Raw genomic sequence first — 15,369 nt, 5'->3', positions numbered from 1 at the left:
CTCTCTTTTTTCGTTGTCTATTGGTCTTTAGTACGGTTACTTGGATGCCACTCCTTTCTCGTGTTTAGCGCACATGGATGCGATCTTCATTTTGATTCTCTTTGTTAAGTCATGCGACTATTGTGACCATTTTATTTACAATATTTCTCTTTTCTCTTTCTTTGGCGCCAAGAATATTTGGAGCGCCTGCAGAGATTATTCTGCGCAGCTGCGTCAAATCACTCGTGACATGCACCATTACCATTCGATAAATTAAATAGCGTCTTTCATTGTCGGTGCGAGCTTTGCCAGGTGCCCAGTTTCTACTCCATTACCTGCTGTTGTGTCAGCCTAAATGAATCTTAGGCGCTGTTCATGCGTGCATGCGTGCGTGCGTGTGTGCGTGCGTGCGTGCGTGCGTGCGTGCGTGTGTGCGTGCGTGCGTGCGCGTGCGCGTGTGCGTGTGCGTGAGCGTGAGCGTGAGCGTGTGCGTGAGCGTGAGCGTGTGTGTGTGTGTGTGTGTGTGTGTGTGTGTGTGTGTGTGTGTGTGTGTGTGTGTGTGTGTGTGTGTGTGTGTGTGTGTGTGTGTGTGTGTGTGTGTGTGTGTGTGTGTGTGTGTGTGTGTGTGTGTGTGTGTGTGTGTGTGTGTGTGTGTGTGTGTGTGTGTGTGTGTGTGTGTGTGTGTGTGTGTGTGTGTGTGTGTGTGTGTGTGTGTGTGTGTGTGTGTGTGTGTGTGTGTGTGTGTGTGTGTGTGTGTGTGTGTGTGTGTGTGTGTGTGTGTGTGTGTGTGTGTGTGTGTGTGTGTGTGTGTGTGTGTGTGTGTGTGTGTGTGTGTGTGTGTGTGTGTGTGTGTGTGTGTGTGTGTGTGTGTGTGTGTGTGTGTGTGTGTGTGTGTGTGTGTGTGTGTGTGTGTGTGTGTGTGTGTGTGTGTGTGTGTGTGTGTGTGTGTGTGTGTGTGTGTGTGTGTGTGTGTGTGTGTGTGTGTGTGTGTGTGTGTGTGTGTGTGTGTGTGTGTGTGTGTGTGTGTGTGTGTGTGTGTGTGTGTGTGTGTGTGTGTGTGTGTGTGTGTGTGTGTGTGTGTGTGTGTGTGTGTGTGTGTGTGTGTGTGTGTGTGTGTGTGTGTGTGTGTGTGTGTGTGTGTGGAGGAAGAGCTTGCGAAACTTTGGTTTCCTTGGCAACATTTATGGGCGTTAAAACAGCCTTACAAACAAAGCGTTTTTTTTTCTCTTAATGGCAACACAATGCACATGTAACTTTCGTTCTCGCAATTTTAAAGTGACCTGTACCACTGGCGTAGCGAAGCAGAGCCAGGCCCGCCCCATAAAGAATCGCCTCTAGCCACGTACTGAGTTGCAATGCTTCAGAACCAATTGCCCGAGTTCATACATTCTACTCAACTGACGACATAAGCTCCCGAGTTTTTACCCCGGTCGGTAATTTCGCCGCTGGCGCCGACCTTTTCATTACTGCTGCCCCTACACGCCGCCGATTTGGGAAACGTAGCTCATGTCTCGGAGGTCGTGAAACATTTTATATTACATCATTTTAGTCAGCGACTGCTGCAGATGAAAACACATCGCTCGCAGCCATAATTAGGTGGAACATAAGCCAGTCGCTGCACATACTTTCTCTAAATTTCTTGTTTGGTTCAAGCAAGCGACTATTTTCAAATGACTTGATCAACAATTCTTGAAATAAGAGAAGAATGCAAAGGTTAACGCGCTCTACAAGTGAAAAAAGATAATAAACATGTATCTTAGCAGGCACTCCACTGATCTAATCGTTAATTGTAATGCTTAGTGTATTCACCGTTAAACTGCAACCACCTTTTATTTTCATTCGCGTCATAGTCGCCGTCCTAGTTTACTACTCCTGAATTTAGGTAGGGTATTTATTGCCTTCTACTTAAAGTCATCTCGTCTGCCTCCGACATCGAGTACCTAGCCGTTATGCTTCCATGCTGCACACTTTAAATTTCTTTTATTACTTTCTCGCAGGTGGTAGCTGTAGATTTCAATCAAATAAGTAATTATAATTGCCTTCAATCTCTGCGCTAGCATTTTCGCGGTCGAAGAATAAGTACACCTTGGTCAATAAGCCAGGATCACCCCATTCCCTTTTACTACAACAAGAAGCACATTAAGAAAAGGTAAAGCTTTCGTTCATAGCCGCTTGGGATGGCCCGTGATTGTAAATGCAATCATCAGTATTTTATCGCTATAAACTTTATTTTTGTAATGAGGCGGTTATTTTTGTTTTCAACTTTACTGAACCAGCTGCACACGACAGCAGCGCATAGCATCAACATTTTAGCCCATCGCGTTCATGTAAACGGTGATAATGCTGTAGGAAAGCGCATCGCATCAATGTGCCAGACGGGATATACCGACAATGGCAAGTCGACTTCAGCGATGAATGGAAACAGGTTTTGGAGGTGTCCTTCTTCCTCCTCCCTGTCGTGACTATACAATGCACCTCCCCCCCACCCCCCTTTAAGTCAGATAACAAAGCAGATTTTGCTCAAGATGGGGGTGACACTGGACCCCTCTGCCGCGTGCAACAGGCGAAAGGGTCACGGTCCCGCCAGACCTGACGCGGTACGTGTAAACAGCAGCGCATCGGCTCCGCGAGATACGCGAAAAAATTCGATGCGCTACTGTCGCATTCATGTAAACGAGGCTATGGAATGACCTATCATGTAAACACGAGCAAGGTTATCACCATGAGGATATCGGGGCCACATAGCCATCTGGAGAGAGAGAAAAAAGTATTTCCCGACCCTGATCCAGGTAGCTAGGCAACAAGCAGTAGCCACAGTAGTGGGCGGAGTGCAAATGGAGAAGCGACCTACCTCTCCCAAGAATACGTTATCTGGGTGGGTAGGAATGCGCGTTGTAGTCATAGTGTGGTGACTATGTGACACGTTGGCCACGCAACAATGAGCCTTATGTGTCTGGTCTGTCAGGGTAGGCGCCACATACCAGACAAGGGGATGGGGAGGCAGAGTGCCTGAGTATGTGGTTACTGTACAGGTCACATAGTAGAGAATTTGCGCTTGTCTATTGGTAGTAGATTCGCGGCGAGTAAGATTTGGAGGAGGGGGAGGAATGATTCGGCGGGAGTGCCGTAGTTCTTTCAGACTTCGGTGATTTCGGCGCGTAGCGTTCGTTCCCTTTTATTCCCCAGTGACCGGGGACCCATTCCAGAACTACGTGCAGGTTTGAGTGCTGGTGAAGATAGCGGTTTAGCTGGCTGGCGATATATCACGAGAGCATGCTGGTGGCGACGCCCCGGAGACCGTTCTGGTTACCCGTGCGCGCTGCAGTGCTGTTAGTTAGGTGAGGCATCTAGAGTCAGATCCGCAAATCTTTCAGCCTCAAAACCGTCTCGGAATCGAATGATGTCTTGGATACCATCTTGAAAATAAACATTGATTGGAACCTTGAATTAACGTACTCAGTAAAAGAGGCTATAAACCAATGGCAATGTCGGGAAATTTACAATGCGACATTTGTGGGAGAAAAATACGACGGTGGCGAGTGCTACAATGAAGGTACAGAACTTACCTATAGGAATGTTTGTGCTTCCGTCCGCAGTGCTGCCGGAACGTGGTCCCGTCATTGAGGGCGTGCGTGGTCGCTACCAGCTGGGTGACGTGCTCAACGCCACCTGTCGGTCGAGGCCGTCTAAACCAGCGCCTTTTCTCAACTGGTTTGTCAACGGAAAACCTGTGAGTGATTATTTATGCAGTTACCTTAAATTTTCACTCGAGCATCTCTTGTAGGCGGGACCTCATCTTTGAGTTCGATGTTTCCCCTCTCATCTGGGCGCTGACAGCGCACTGGCACACAAAGCTGATGCAATATTAGCAACGTGTGATATCGTAGCAAGAAATGAAGTGCTGAAGGGCGTAAATACTACAATGGTCTCGGGCTCACAAACTGCGTTTCACTGCCATCTTTGCCGAGGAGAGCGGGCCATGACTGAGTACATGTTTTAAACTTTTCTCACACTTCTACAATGATTAAAGAGTGTAGCTCAAAGTAAGTGGCTTCTACAGTAAAGGCAGGATTTATAGATCGCTGCACTTGGCTCTCAACCGCTGACCTGCGTACTCATTAGCTGTGCACCGGCCAGCTGTGTGTATTCTTTTCGGGAACCAGTTCGCGGGATAGGTGAACACGTTCTCTTGAATTCTCTTAACTACTAGCGTGCCATCAGTTGCATGTAATAATACAGACGTTCTTTTTTTCCTCCAATTCATAAACAGGTTAAGGTACAGTCGTGTCAGTGAATGGCACCGATGGTTTCCGAAATAGGTTTAGTTTCCGAAAAGTTTTAAAAGTATGACACATAAAAAAACGTTTGTATCAGTTTGTCAGTAATGCTCTCAACAAAAATTATCGGACTGATTCTTGTTCTTTCATTATAGTGTGATGTGCTTGTATGTTCCATATGATAAAGTTCGCAGGCAAAGTAGTGAATTTATGCCGGTTGCGAAAATACTGAGTACAGCCACCGTATGGAGAATGCAGCGTGTAGTGCACATTACGAACTTCGCAATTTGTGAGCGCCCTTTAATTTGTCGCCAGGCAATTCTTCTTGCCGAAAGCCGCCAAAAGTGGCGCGAACATATTAAAATACAACTGTAAGAATCTAGCATAAGAAATTTAAATTAAACATTTTGAACATTTATAAGCCATCAATATTTACGCACATTGATGTCTTCGATTTGCTATGTGTCCTGATATAATGTCAATTCACAGTAACTGTTGCAATTTGTCGCCCCATTTTGTCTTAAGGAGTTTAGAGAATACTTCGAACAAAATCAAACTAGCACTCTGCACAAAACCTTCTTCCAGCCACGTACAATATTCTGATAGCTGCACCTGCTTCATTTAGCGAACAAGTGTCGATTTTGTAATGCGTACCCTTCTCAAGAGAGGCGCTATCAAATATTAACATAGACGGTTTCTCCTAAACTTCAAACGCATCGTTTTCACGCCGTGCCTTCTTCCTCTTCTGATAGCCGCATTTTTCACTTTCCTGGCGCTAAAGAGGCCCCCTTGGCTCGCTAGATTTTGCTTGTCATCGCAGTGGCAGCCTTACACACTGACACGGGAGAGATGCGAATGGGTCTAAATGTTTAACGCTTCAATGCCTCCCAAGAAACGTGCTGCAGTTTCCTACCACCGTCGCCTCCCTTTATACTCTCGTTGCTGTCTTTAAAGCGGTTTTTCTCATTCCACTTCCCAACCAAATGCCTTTCTGCTACTTTCGCTCGACGTATATTCAGACGGGGCTTCGGTGGAGGCGACACAGAGACGGCTGTGCCTATGTATAATGCAAGTGGCGCCTCGAGGACTTGATATGAATGTTTGAGGTGTTCTAAGGGGCTGTTCTTTTCGTCGCGACCCTGTCTGAAGGCGCCCAAATGCTCTGCTGAAGGGCGCTTGTCTCGCCTTCTGCACATCGCGTCGCCCACTCTTAAAGTGTACACGGGTTTGCAGCTTTATAACAATTTTTCGGGTTTGCTTTATATATTTGGTGAGCATAGTGTGATATTGCCCGCTAGGCGGCAGGCTTTAGAGCAAATCAAGTGAAAAAATTCATTTAAAAATGAAAAGAGGCAACGGTATTAGAAAAACGAGAAACTTCACGACAGCACTTTTTAAGCTTAAGTGAAGTATTTTTTTTTTAAGAAAAATATAGATCCTGCCGGCATCCGTCACCACCCCGCTTCAAAGGCGACGCTCTTAGCATCTCTCCATCCATCCGTACAGCATGCAGTCGGTGCTCGAATTGCCGCGCTTTTCGCAAAGTAGCATTGCAGAAGAAGAGATTTTTCTCCACTCATTAAGAGACTGAAGCTTCGTTCGTTCTCTGAGCTCTTTAATTTTTGTACAATGCTCATGCTTCCAACCTCAGGTAGTCATTTGTCTTCTGGCAATTATGTAGTACCGAGACACTACGTAAAGCAGTACCGGAAAGAAACATTTAAGCGTACCAAATAAAAAAAAAATGAGTTCTTAGGAGATTGGGGCACAGCGATTGCCGGTCGCCAGAAATAGCATCCGGATTTAAGAAGTTACCTCAAGGCGCGTTAATCGGCCCCCAGAGACATAATTTTCCTTTTTCTCAAAACCAAAAGACGTGGTGTAGCAAGAATCCTAATGGCAGTTTTTGAGCATGCTCCCTTCCAGCATTTCTTCTTGCGCTTCTCTTTTGCCTATATGGTATGACACTTGCTGGCTTTCGCTGTGACGCGCATAGGCTTTAAAACAGACTCTCACTAGGTAGCCAGCCCCGCGAAACACGCTCGCAGCAATGCAGTGGCACAGATATCCGACAGCCTGTCGGCAACTGTGCCCTGAGGCACGCACTGAGTTGGCCTCAACCGCTCCCTCGCCCATCTGCCGCAGGCACCGGCTCACCAGGTGACGCGGCAGGGTCCGTACCGGCGCGCCAACGCTCTTCAGGCGTCCGTGTCCACGCTACGCTTCCAGATCACGGCACGCCACCTGGCGCACGGACTGCTCAGGCTGCGCTGCTCCTCCTCCATCAACAAGAACCACTCGCGCAGCAGCCAGGAGCTGCTCATCGGCACCCAGAGGCACCCCGCCACCGAGAAGAGTACGCACAAACTTCCATTCCCTACTTCAATTCCCTTCTTGCTCGGACGTCGCTGTTTGGATTAAGCGGCACCACGTCCCTGCTATCGCTGGTAGTGGTGCCACCTGCGCTGAAGTCAAAGAGCGGTATAAACAAATGCAGGATGTAACTCGATAAGTATTCTTTTATTTTCTTGGCGCCGTGCTTCGTACATGCGTTTTTATCTGTTCTAAAAGCTGGCAATGAGTGCATGCAGAAAATTGTGGTCGCTTTACAGAGAAAACACCGGGGGCGCTGCCCTGTTGTATTTTGTGCATGTTGCAATCATCTCATTGCGATATGTACTAAAAACAACAGGGTATCGCCCGAAGAGCTCATCATAAAAAAAAGTAAAAGCGTTTAGCTGCGCAAATATTCTAGCTTTTCAAAACGAAAACTCAACAAAAGCAAGTGAACAGTGCCTTCATTGTATTTTATTAATTGCGTTGCGACACAGAAGTCAGTTTGATAGAAATAATTGACGTAAAGATCCTCTCATTGATGAAACTGTTGATGCAGTAGGGGGACGTTCTTCAACTTGTTTTGGTCAAGTAGCACTGCGTCTCCAGCAGCACTCATCGTCACAAAGTACTGTCCTTTCGTGCGCAGCTTACGAAGAGGAGAACGCGCCAACGGTGACGGGGGTGAAGTCGTACTACTCGGTCGGCGACAAGATCGACCTCAACTGCAGCGCTCTCATGACAACGGATGAGATTGAACTTGAGTGGTTCATCAACGACGATGAGGTGCGCCCATTAACTGCGCTTTTATGTCTCCTGCATGCGTAGATGGGGGTTTTCACTGACACGCACTTTCGCGGTAGGCTGGCTCATTAGTAAGATTAAAGTAATGAAAACAACTTTTTTTGGAGCCGAAAATAAAAAAAAAACTTTTTTTTTCAGAGAAAACGGCGCTTTTGTGGGCTACTTAGTGAAAAGGAAAGGCACAGGACAGCTGGCAGGTTTCCATAAACCCTTCATACCTATCGAAAACATCCGCTAACAGCTCCATTTAACCATTTGGAAAACAAACCTCATATGAATTGCGAATTGTGCGGGTTAACGCACCAAAGCTGCACGTGAGCTGTGAGCGACACCATAACGGAGGGCTTCAGATTAATTGAGGCCATCGGGGTTATTTGACGTGCACTGACATTCCACAGCACAGGACATAGCTTAGCATTCACGACGAATAACTGCAGCCTCAAGGCAAAGAGCGCCTAACATACAACACTGCGTGCACTGTCACACGTTAAGTACACCATAGTGTACCCATATCATCTTCTCAATTATAACAGACGTTATAATCTAAATGCAAACGCTGCATTTATATGCATGAATATAACATGAGTATGATGCCTGCAAAAAATCTTTAGGGAATATCTACAATCGCAGACTTTTGCCAGCTAAAGTTTAACAGACACTGTCTTTGGAGCCGTTCTCTGTAACATTAATTTTTTTTTTACAGTTCAAAAATCCACTAAAAGTTTCGCGACTCCCCTACCCTGCTGCACGTGTACTTATACTTCGAAAGTCATTTAAATAATGATTTTTTTTTCTAATGTTCCTCTAGCAGGGAGCTTTCGGCTAGGTAAGCCAACATGACAACATAAAAAAAAAAAGCTTTTCAAATTAATACGACTGGTCACCCACCTACAACTCAGATAGCGCAACCAGCGCCGACACCAACCAACAGAAGGTGCGGGATATAAAATTACCTTAGATAGAGACTGAGAACAGCGTTATGCGGTTATTCGCAGTAAGAAAATTATTCTTTTCTTCTTTCTACGTACGATGGCGTTTCTCTGATAGCACGAGAAACATTTATTCCCGAGCGAGTTGGATATAAATATCTTCCCGCCAGCCAATTCAAACTTGTGGCGTTCTTGCTGAAAAGGGCGGTTTGCTATTTGCTATCTTTTTGAACTAAATAGCAGGGTACAGAGGGGTCTCTGTGACCCGTGCCCAAAAATTAACGTCGACGCACACACTTTACTCGCGAAATCAGCCGGTGATGGCGATATTTGCATTTATTTTCTAGCATTTTCAAGCTTATAAAAGCTCCGTTTTCGATGATAGTGGCCTCTTTTTTATTAGAATGAGGTACCTTATCGATAAAGGGCGGCTTTAATTTGTCCTCAGTGTCGCTTTAACTATATGAATACAAAATATATGTATTTCATTGTCATGTGATGTTAGGAGGTGCACCCAAAAAAGCCTTGCATTTGCTTGACAACGGAGTGCACCTGTATGCTACAGTATACAATGGAAGCAACAGTGTACAGATAACAACAACAACAGGTAATTAACACACATATTAGCTGTGAATTTTCTTTGAAGAGCAAAGCCACAAGCATTGAAATGACAAGAATGGTACAAAAAATAAGACCACATAAACAATTTTCATCTGAGGAGCAGGAACGTACAGTAGACCTAAGGAGTATTCAACAAAACTGAGATGCCAGGTTTTAAGACTATATGACTACGGCTTTTGTTTATTTTTTTTTTTCGAGAAAAAAAAAATATTGTCTATCAAGACACGCTTAGAATAGCTCATTGTTATGAAGATTGAATTCATGTATATTTAAGAGAGTGGTTGACGCATGAGATAGTCTAAAGTAACTTCAGGTACTCGAGAGCAATCGATTTTGATTAGTCTAGCAACTTGGTGCACAGAAGTGCGTTATTTCATGTCAGCGTTTGTTCGTGCTCAAACACACTTCATCGCAATATCGGACACCGAACTTATACTGATCTCGTTTCTCCTGCTCTGCTACCGGTAGCACATGCCTGCAGGTTACGTAACGCGTTACCCTATGGGCCGACAGCCCGAAACCGGCCTGCGTGAGACCGTGGTCCGTCTGCGCTTCGTGCTACAGCCCCGGCACTATCACAACGACGAGCTGCGGCTCCGCTGTACGGCCACATTCTCCAAGCTGCTGACGCTCTCTTCCGAAGAGACTGTGCTCGTCGCCTCGCAGCAGACACCGGGCTTCCACATAGCAGAGAGCCGCTCCGGTAAGCATGGAGCCGCATCGGGCGTGCATTAGGCACATTTAGAGACTCTGCCTTCAGTCCAAGCTAGGTCTCAGCTAAATAAGAAAAACACGCTCACTCTTGACCACTTCGATATCTTGCGTCTTTGCCAGTGTTGCAGTTCGATATCGCAGTACTTCCAACTAACCGAGAAGGAGCAGCGCTCGACACCCAGCCCACTGTGAACATATTGAAGTAGTGCGAAAACGTCATTTCTATTACAAACAGTCATTTTTATTACAAGCAGTGCCAGCCTGGACGTTCTCCTCTTCGGCAAGGAACCAGCCGGCGCATAGCATACCGGCGTCAATTTAAAAAAGATTTAAAAAAATCAAAACTAACGTGTCCGGCAAACTCCTGTGCGGCCCGAGCAGATACAAACTGAAAGTCTATCAGTTATAAATGCCTTTACGCTGTATTGACCTAAGAGCTTCTTAAGGGGACAGGGTAAGCAAAAAATCTGAAAAATATCAATTTTTATTTTTTTGCTAAATATGAAATTACGTTCTTTTCCGCATCGTTTGATATATCACACTTCATTTTGTGCAATTTATATCAACCTGAAAAAGCTATCTGAAAGCAAAGCGGTCAGCGACACGCCCCCTTTACGAGCGATGTGTTTTCTCCGTTTTTACTAAAAACTAAACAACTCGAACTGTTACTGAATTTAGCTGCAAGAAAAAGCTCTCTGGCAACGATCAAGGCTCTTTGGCAACCATCCAAGCTCTCTGGCAACCATCCTAAACCCAAATGAATCCTTCAACAACGTCGTATAGGAGTGTGCTAAAAAAAAATGTCTTTGCGGGCATATAGACATTGAAGATTGCTGCATTAGATGCTGTTCTGACCTTCAATTATGGCGCCATCGCTAGAACTAATGTTCTTGAGGGATGCGGACTAAGTCCAGGCAGCAACACTCTCCTCTGGCTGAAGCAAGTCGATCGGCGTCGAGTTTACTTTGCTGATCAAGCTACGCAGCAAATGACAAAACAGGCACGAGAAGCTAAACGGCAGGAAAAGAAGCGCCAAGATGACCTAGATGATGACTACGCAGCTGGTACCTACTGAATAAATTGGTCAAAATGAGTTGGCTAAGTCGAAATGTAGGGATAGAAGGTTTTGTTTACTTTAAACTCAGTTTTCTCAAAACAAGATTTTTTGTTACGTCGGTACCATTATTTTTGAAATGACGATAGATATAGAGCTGATTTTTTCTCTGTGTACAGTACATATATGTGGCAATTTACTGTATCAAAATTATCAGCATGCAAATAATATTGTTTGTTTTAAAAGACTATTATATACACAATTTCGTTAAAATTAGGGTGTAGAAAGTAAAAAAATCGCTAATAATTTTCTTTCTCGTATACTAAAATAATTTTGGTACAGTGGCTAGAAGATCAAATTCTAACAAAATGAAGTAAATATCTTGCTGCTATCTTTATTAGTTGTTGAGAAAAGTGTACCACAATATGCCCCAAAATACATTGGAAAGATGGGGCTTACCCTGTCCCCTTAAACAGGTTGGAACCATTCCCTTCAAGTAGAAAAGTACTGGAATATCTACAGCGTATGCTAAATAATGCGCACCAAGTATGTAAATAGTAATGTTACATGCTGCGGCATAAAAGAAATACATCATTTTCAGCGTTTGCCTGAAGCAATTAGGGCTATTATTTACCTAATATGAAGCTACGAAGTCACCTGAACTGAGTAATAAACTTTTAAGCTGCGACATTTAGATGAAAATCTAATTTTAATAAATGTCAATATCGCTTCGTCGTTTTTTGGTTGTCTTTCTCTTTTTTGGCTAAAAAGTGGTGATAAATGTAAATTACCAACTAGCCCAAACGTTAACGCCTCTCAGGTTTGAAAGTTTTGCAGAGGTGTGAGAAACCTCAGATAGTTTAATTTGCGTTTTTCTCCTACTTTTCGAGCTGACTTTCCCAATAAATCATTTTCTGCGCGGCAGATGAACTACTCAAAATGTGAAATGTTCGCAAAAAGAGAACATGGTTTGAATACCTCGGACTTTTCAAAGCCCCTGTATTGGTCGTTGTCATGTCTCAAGCTGGTGCGTGCTGCCGCTGTTGCTACCAGTGCGTGTGAACGGCTGAGATATAGTTCTGCTCCGAGGTATATTGGCAGCGTACTTTCCAGATTGGAAAATAAACGTGCTAAATAGGCTATTTTCTAGAAATAACGCTGTTCGGCACTTGTGACACTCTCAATCTTTCTAGCTGAACCTTAGCCCGTAGAAGCAATGATTTAAAATGTTTTTTTTTTTAAATTATTTAAAATGCTTTAAAGGGTCTTATGTTTTCGCATCTTTTTCCGTCTTAAGTGTTGACACTTTTCCATATGGATTATGGCAAAGGCACATGTATATACGTGTCGCCCCTGATCAGAGCCAAGGATCTCGCAGTGCAGACCACGAGAAAAACAGTGATTTCCTGGTTGTACCGGGACTCGAACCCAGTACCTACAGCTACAAGACCCTTTAGGCAACCTATTTCCTTCGAGAGTCGCCGTCTTGAGGGTTGCTTTTGTAATCCGATGACACACACACCAGTGGCTACCTGTAAAGCGTGCACCGCCACAAACTTACTCAGTATGAGACAAAGCCACCTTTACAAACCAAGAAAAAAAACATTTGGTGGTTTGTAAAGCGCGCACCGCCGTAAGAGGGTTGTTTATGCAAGAAAGCCATCTTTACAAGCAACCTGTAACGATGGCAGGCTCACACGGAGGACCAAAGTGCGCCTGCATGGTGGTAGGTGTCGTCTGTCCGCACGTGGCCCTTTGAGGTCACTTTCGCACTCCCAATACGAACCCTAAGCTAAAGTTTGCTGCGTGACGACAGCGCCGTGCTCCTCCCTCTAGCTGCAAAATTGTGAAGCGTTGATCGGCCACGACGCTCCGCGGCGTTTTGACTGACCGTGTTCGCGTGCTGCACTCTCTCTCTCCGCCTGCTGCCCACTCCCGTTGCGACCGTCTCCTCGCGGGCGCTGCGGGTGCGAGTAGAAGCCCGACTCCTGCACAGTGCACCGGTTATGTTCTTCGATGGGCAGTTTTAGCGATCACCGAAGCGACGCCGTGGTTGCCTAAACGCGGAGAAGCGTCATGCATGTATCACGGGCTTCCCTCAAATGAAGCATTCGCTTACAGGCATGTGTGCTGTCGCAGAAATCTACGCAGGTGGCAGCAATTGTTTAATGCACCTGAAGTATCGGTGCGCTGTCGGGTGCTGGAGTAGTGATTAGAAAATAATGCAAGTGATCCATCGCCTGCAGCAAGAGCAGAGCGTGCCGGCGGGTCCTTGATATACGTGCACCTACGCGGCCGACGCTGTGTAAACCGGCAGCGCGTACAACTGCGATGGCGAAGGATTCAGAAACCATTCCGCCCACATGTGTGTTAGCCTTGTGACGTACACACCCGCTAGCAATGCGGCTTTACGCATTACAGACCACGGACTGCAGACTCCGGGCGGCTACGCTATAGCGTCACGTGCCAAAATTGAATTAAATCAAAGGTTTAGCGTCTTAGTGTTCTGTGAGTTTAACGCCCCAATGTTTACATAGAAAGCGGCCAACACCTTATTCGAGGGCTCCGAATTTACAGAGTTTTTTTAGATATCTGTATGGTATATACGCAATCTACGGAAACTACGATCGTACGGCATAAGCGGCTAGGCATGCTCGACAATAGTAGCAACAGCAGTGAGAAATCTTATTCGTCATACCAGCCTTACGTCCATGCTAAAACTTTCTTACTTTAACGGAATTGGATTCAATCATTAACTCTCTGATAACGATGCTACGAAATGACATGGTTAGCGCTTGATTGAACAAAAAAGACATCCTTCCACCGTGTCCACGTTCACACACGTGAGGAACCACGAAATGCGAATAACTATGCTGTGTGCAGTGCCGTGAGATGGCAGCACGCCCATTCGAACCATGCTTTCGCAGAAAATGGCCCGTCAGGCAGGCGTGGGGATGTGAGTGTGGATGCGTGCGCTCTTCTTCCCAACCTCTCTCCAGGATTCCTCATGCCGTTCCAAAGAGATAACCTCAGTTTAAAAAAGTCAACAACTCAAGAGGCAATTACTGACAGCTAGCTAACATTATCAGGCTGCAGCTCATTAATTTATGCATGTAATTACTCGCGCAGTTAAACTATGCAATCTGATCAACGTTTTATTATAATTATTCTACTGCACATTAACGTATCGGCATGTGTTGCTAGCTTGCATATAAATTGTTTTCGAGCCATAATTCTTTGACTACAGTAAATAGCATACAGATCTCTCTGTTTTGCACGTCCGCTGTTGCCTCATCGTTTTTTGCTTCGCGTAACCCTGTTTTCTTTCCACCCCCTTCATTTTTCCTTTCTTTCATCCCCTTCTTTTTATCTTCTTCAGGAAGAAGCACGCCGGGCTGCGGCACGCTCTTTTGGACAGCTCTGGAAGCCGTGTTCGTCTTCTTACTACTTCGCTAACGCATTCGCACGCCGTCACTTGACCACAACGGGCGCGCGTGGACAGAATTCAAGGCAATGGCGTATCGCTCTGTGTGTAACACCTATGTTGCTCAGGCTTGGCGACAATCGCCGTTTCGAGGACAGCAGTTGGATGAATTGCGGGTTTGTGGGAAACGTCAGACCCGCACGCGTCCATTTCCTTTGTGCTTCAGACTCCAGTGCTGGGATGACCGCTACATGCATCTACGCTTCAGATGGTGATTTGGTTTCTTGTTGTTGTTGTTGCTGTTGTTACTTTCTCCACAGTTAATGTGTGGACAAACACTTACATCAGCCTCCTCTGACACGACATGTTTGATAGACATTTTTGGGAGCGCTGTGGAATTATAGCCGCATAGTTCTGTGTTTTAGAATGTGCGCCTGGAGGTGATTACTGTCCAAGCCTCATCACAACGTGATGAAATTGCAAGATGGGTGCAGCTTTCGGTGCTCTCAGTAGGAACCAACACACTCAATGCCTTTACTGAGGTAAGTACGCGTAACTCATGACTGCTATCAGGTTTCTCTTTGGTATAATTGTTTTGGGTGCCTAATATCTCAGACGCATTTGTGATATTGTCTCACTGCATTTAGAAATAAATGGTACGGCAAAACAGCGCTGACGGACGGGACGGAAGAAGGCAAGACAGACACATGCGCTGACAGCGCATGTGCCTGTCTAGCCTTCTTCCGTCCCGTCCGTCAGCGCTGTTTTGCCGTACCATTCAACATGAACCAACCAGCCCGACTCAGCCCTCTCCTTGAATTTAGAAATAAACACGCCCGATGTAGAGAGCCAGGTAACGAATGTACACGATGAACTAACTTTCATTCTTAAGGACGCACAAGCTCACTGTTAAAAACAAAAATCTAAAAAAAAACGGTTTGACTTTATGTGCGCTGTACATTGTCACTTGAGTTTATTTTCGTGGTTTCGTTCAGAGTAGTGCGACATTATGTAGCGGGATAGTTTGTCATCCTTACCTAACAGGGGTAGGAACCTTGTCAAGCTACTGTGTTAGCAGCTTTTTGTTCCTGCCCTAGCATTTTCTTCTGTCATGTTGTTAGGAGAAAAATCCTAAATAAAAAAGTATGAAATCATGCAAAAACCGCCATTCACCACTCTCAGAGTCGAGTTCAAGGGATTTAATCACATGTTTACAATCATGGTAATGTTTGA

The 15,369-nt window shown here is 45.3% G+C and overlaps 1 protein-coding gene across 1 annotated transcript in view; it reads left to right on the top strand.

The window, feature by feature from the left end:
• The window catches only part of LOC149341685 (uncharacterized), a 187,675-nt gene that overhangs the window by 171,952 nt on the left and 354 nt on the right, over nt 1-15,369 (top strand). The window contains exons 4-8 of the mRNA XM_089542008.1: nt 3,576-3,709; nt 6,402-6,612; nt 7,240-7,376; nt 9,413-9,647; nt 14,092-14,678. Coding sequence (XP_089398134.1) covers nt 3,576-3,709; nt 6,402-6,612; nt 7,240-7,376; nt 9,413-9,647; nt 14,092-14,168 — 794 coding nt within the window. The 3' untranslated portion in view covers nt 14,169-14,678. The remainder of the gene's footprint in view (nt 1-3,575; nt 3,710-6,401; nt 6,613-7,239; nt 7,377-9,412; nt 9,648-14,091; nt 14,679-15,369) is intronic.

This window comes from Amblyomma mixtum, chromosome 5 (assembly GCF_055824585.1).
Source record: "Amblyomma mixtum isolate Tamu chromosome 5, ASM5582458v1, whole genome shotgun sequence".
Taxonomy (NCBI): domain Eukaryota; kingdom Metazoa; phylum Arthropoda; class Arachnida; order Ixodida; family Ixodidae; genus Amblyomma; species Amblyomma mixtum.
Note: the sequence above shows the minus strand (reverse complement) of the source record. Positions and strands in the feature narration are given on the sequence as shown.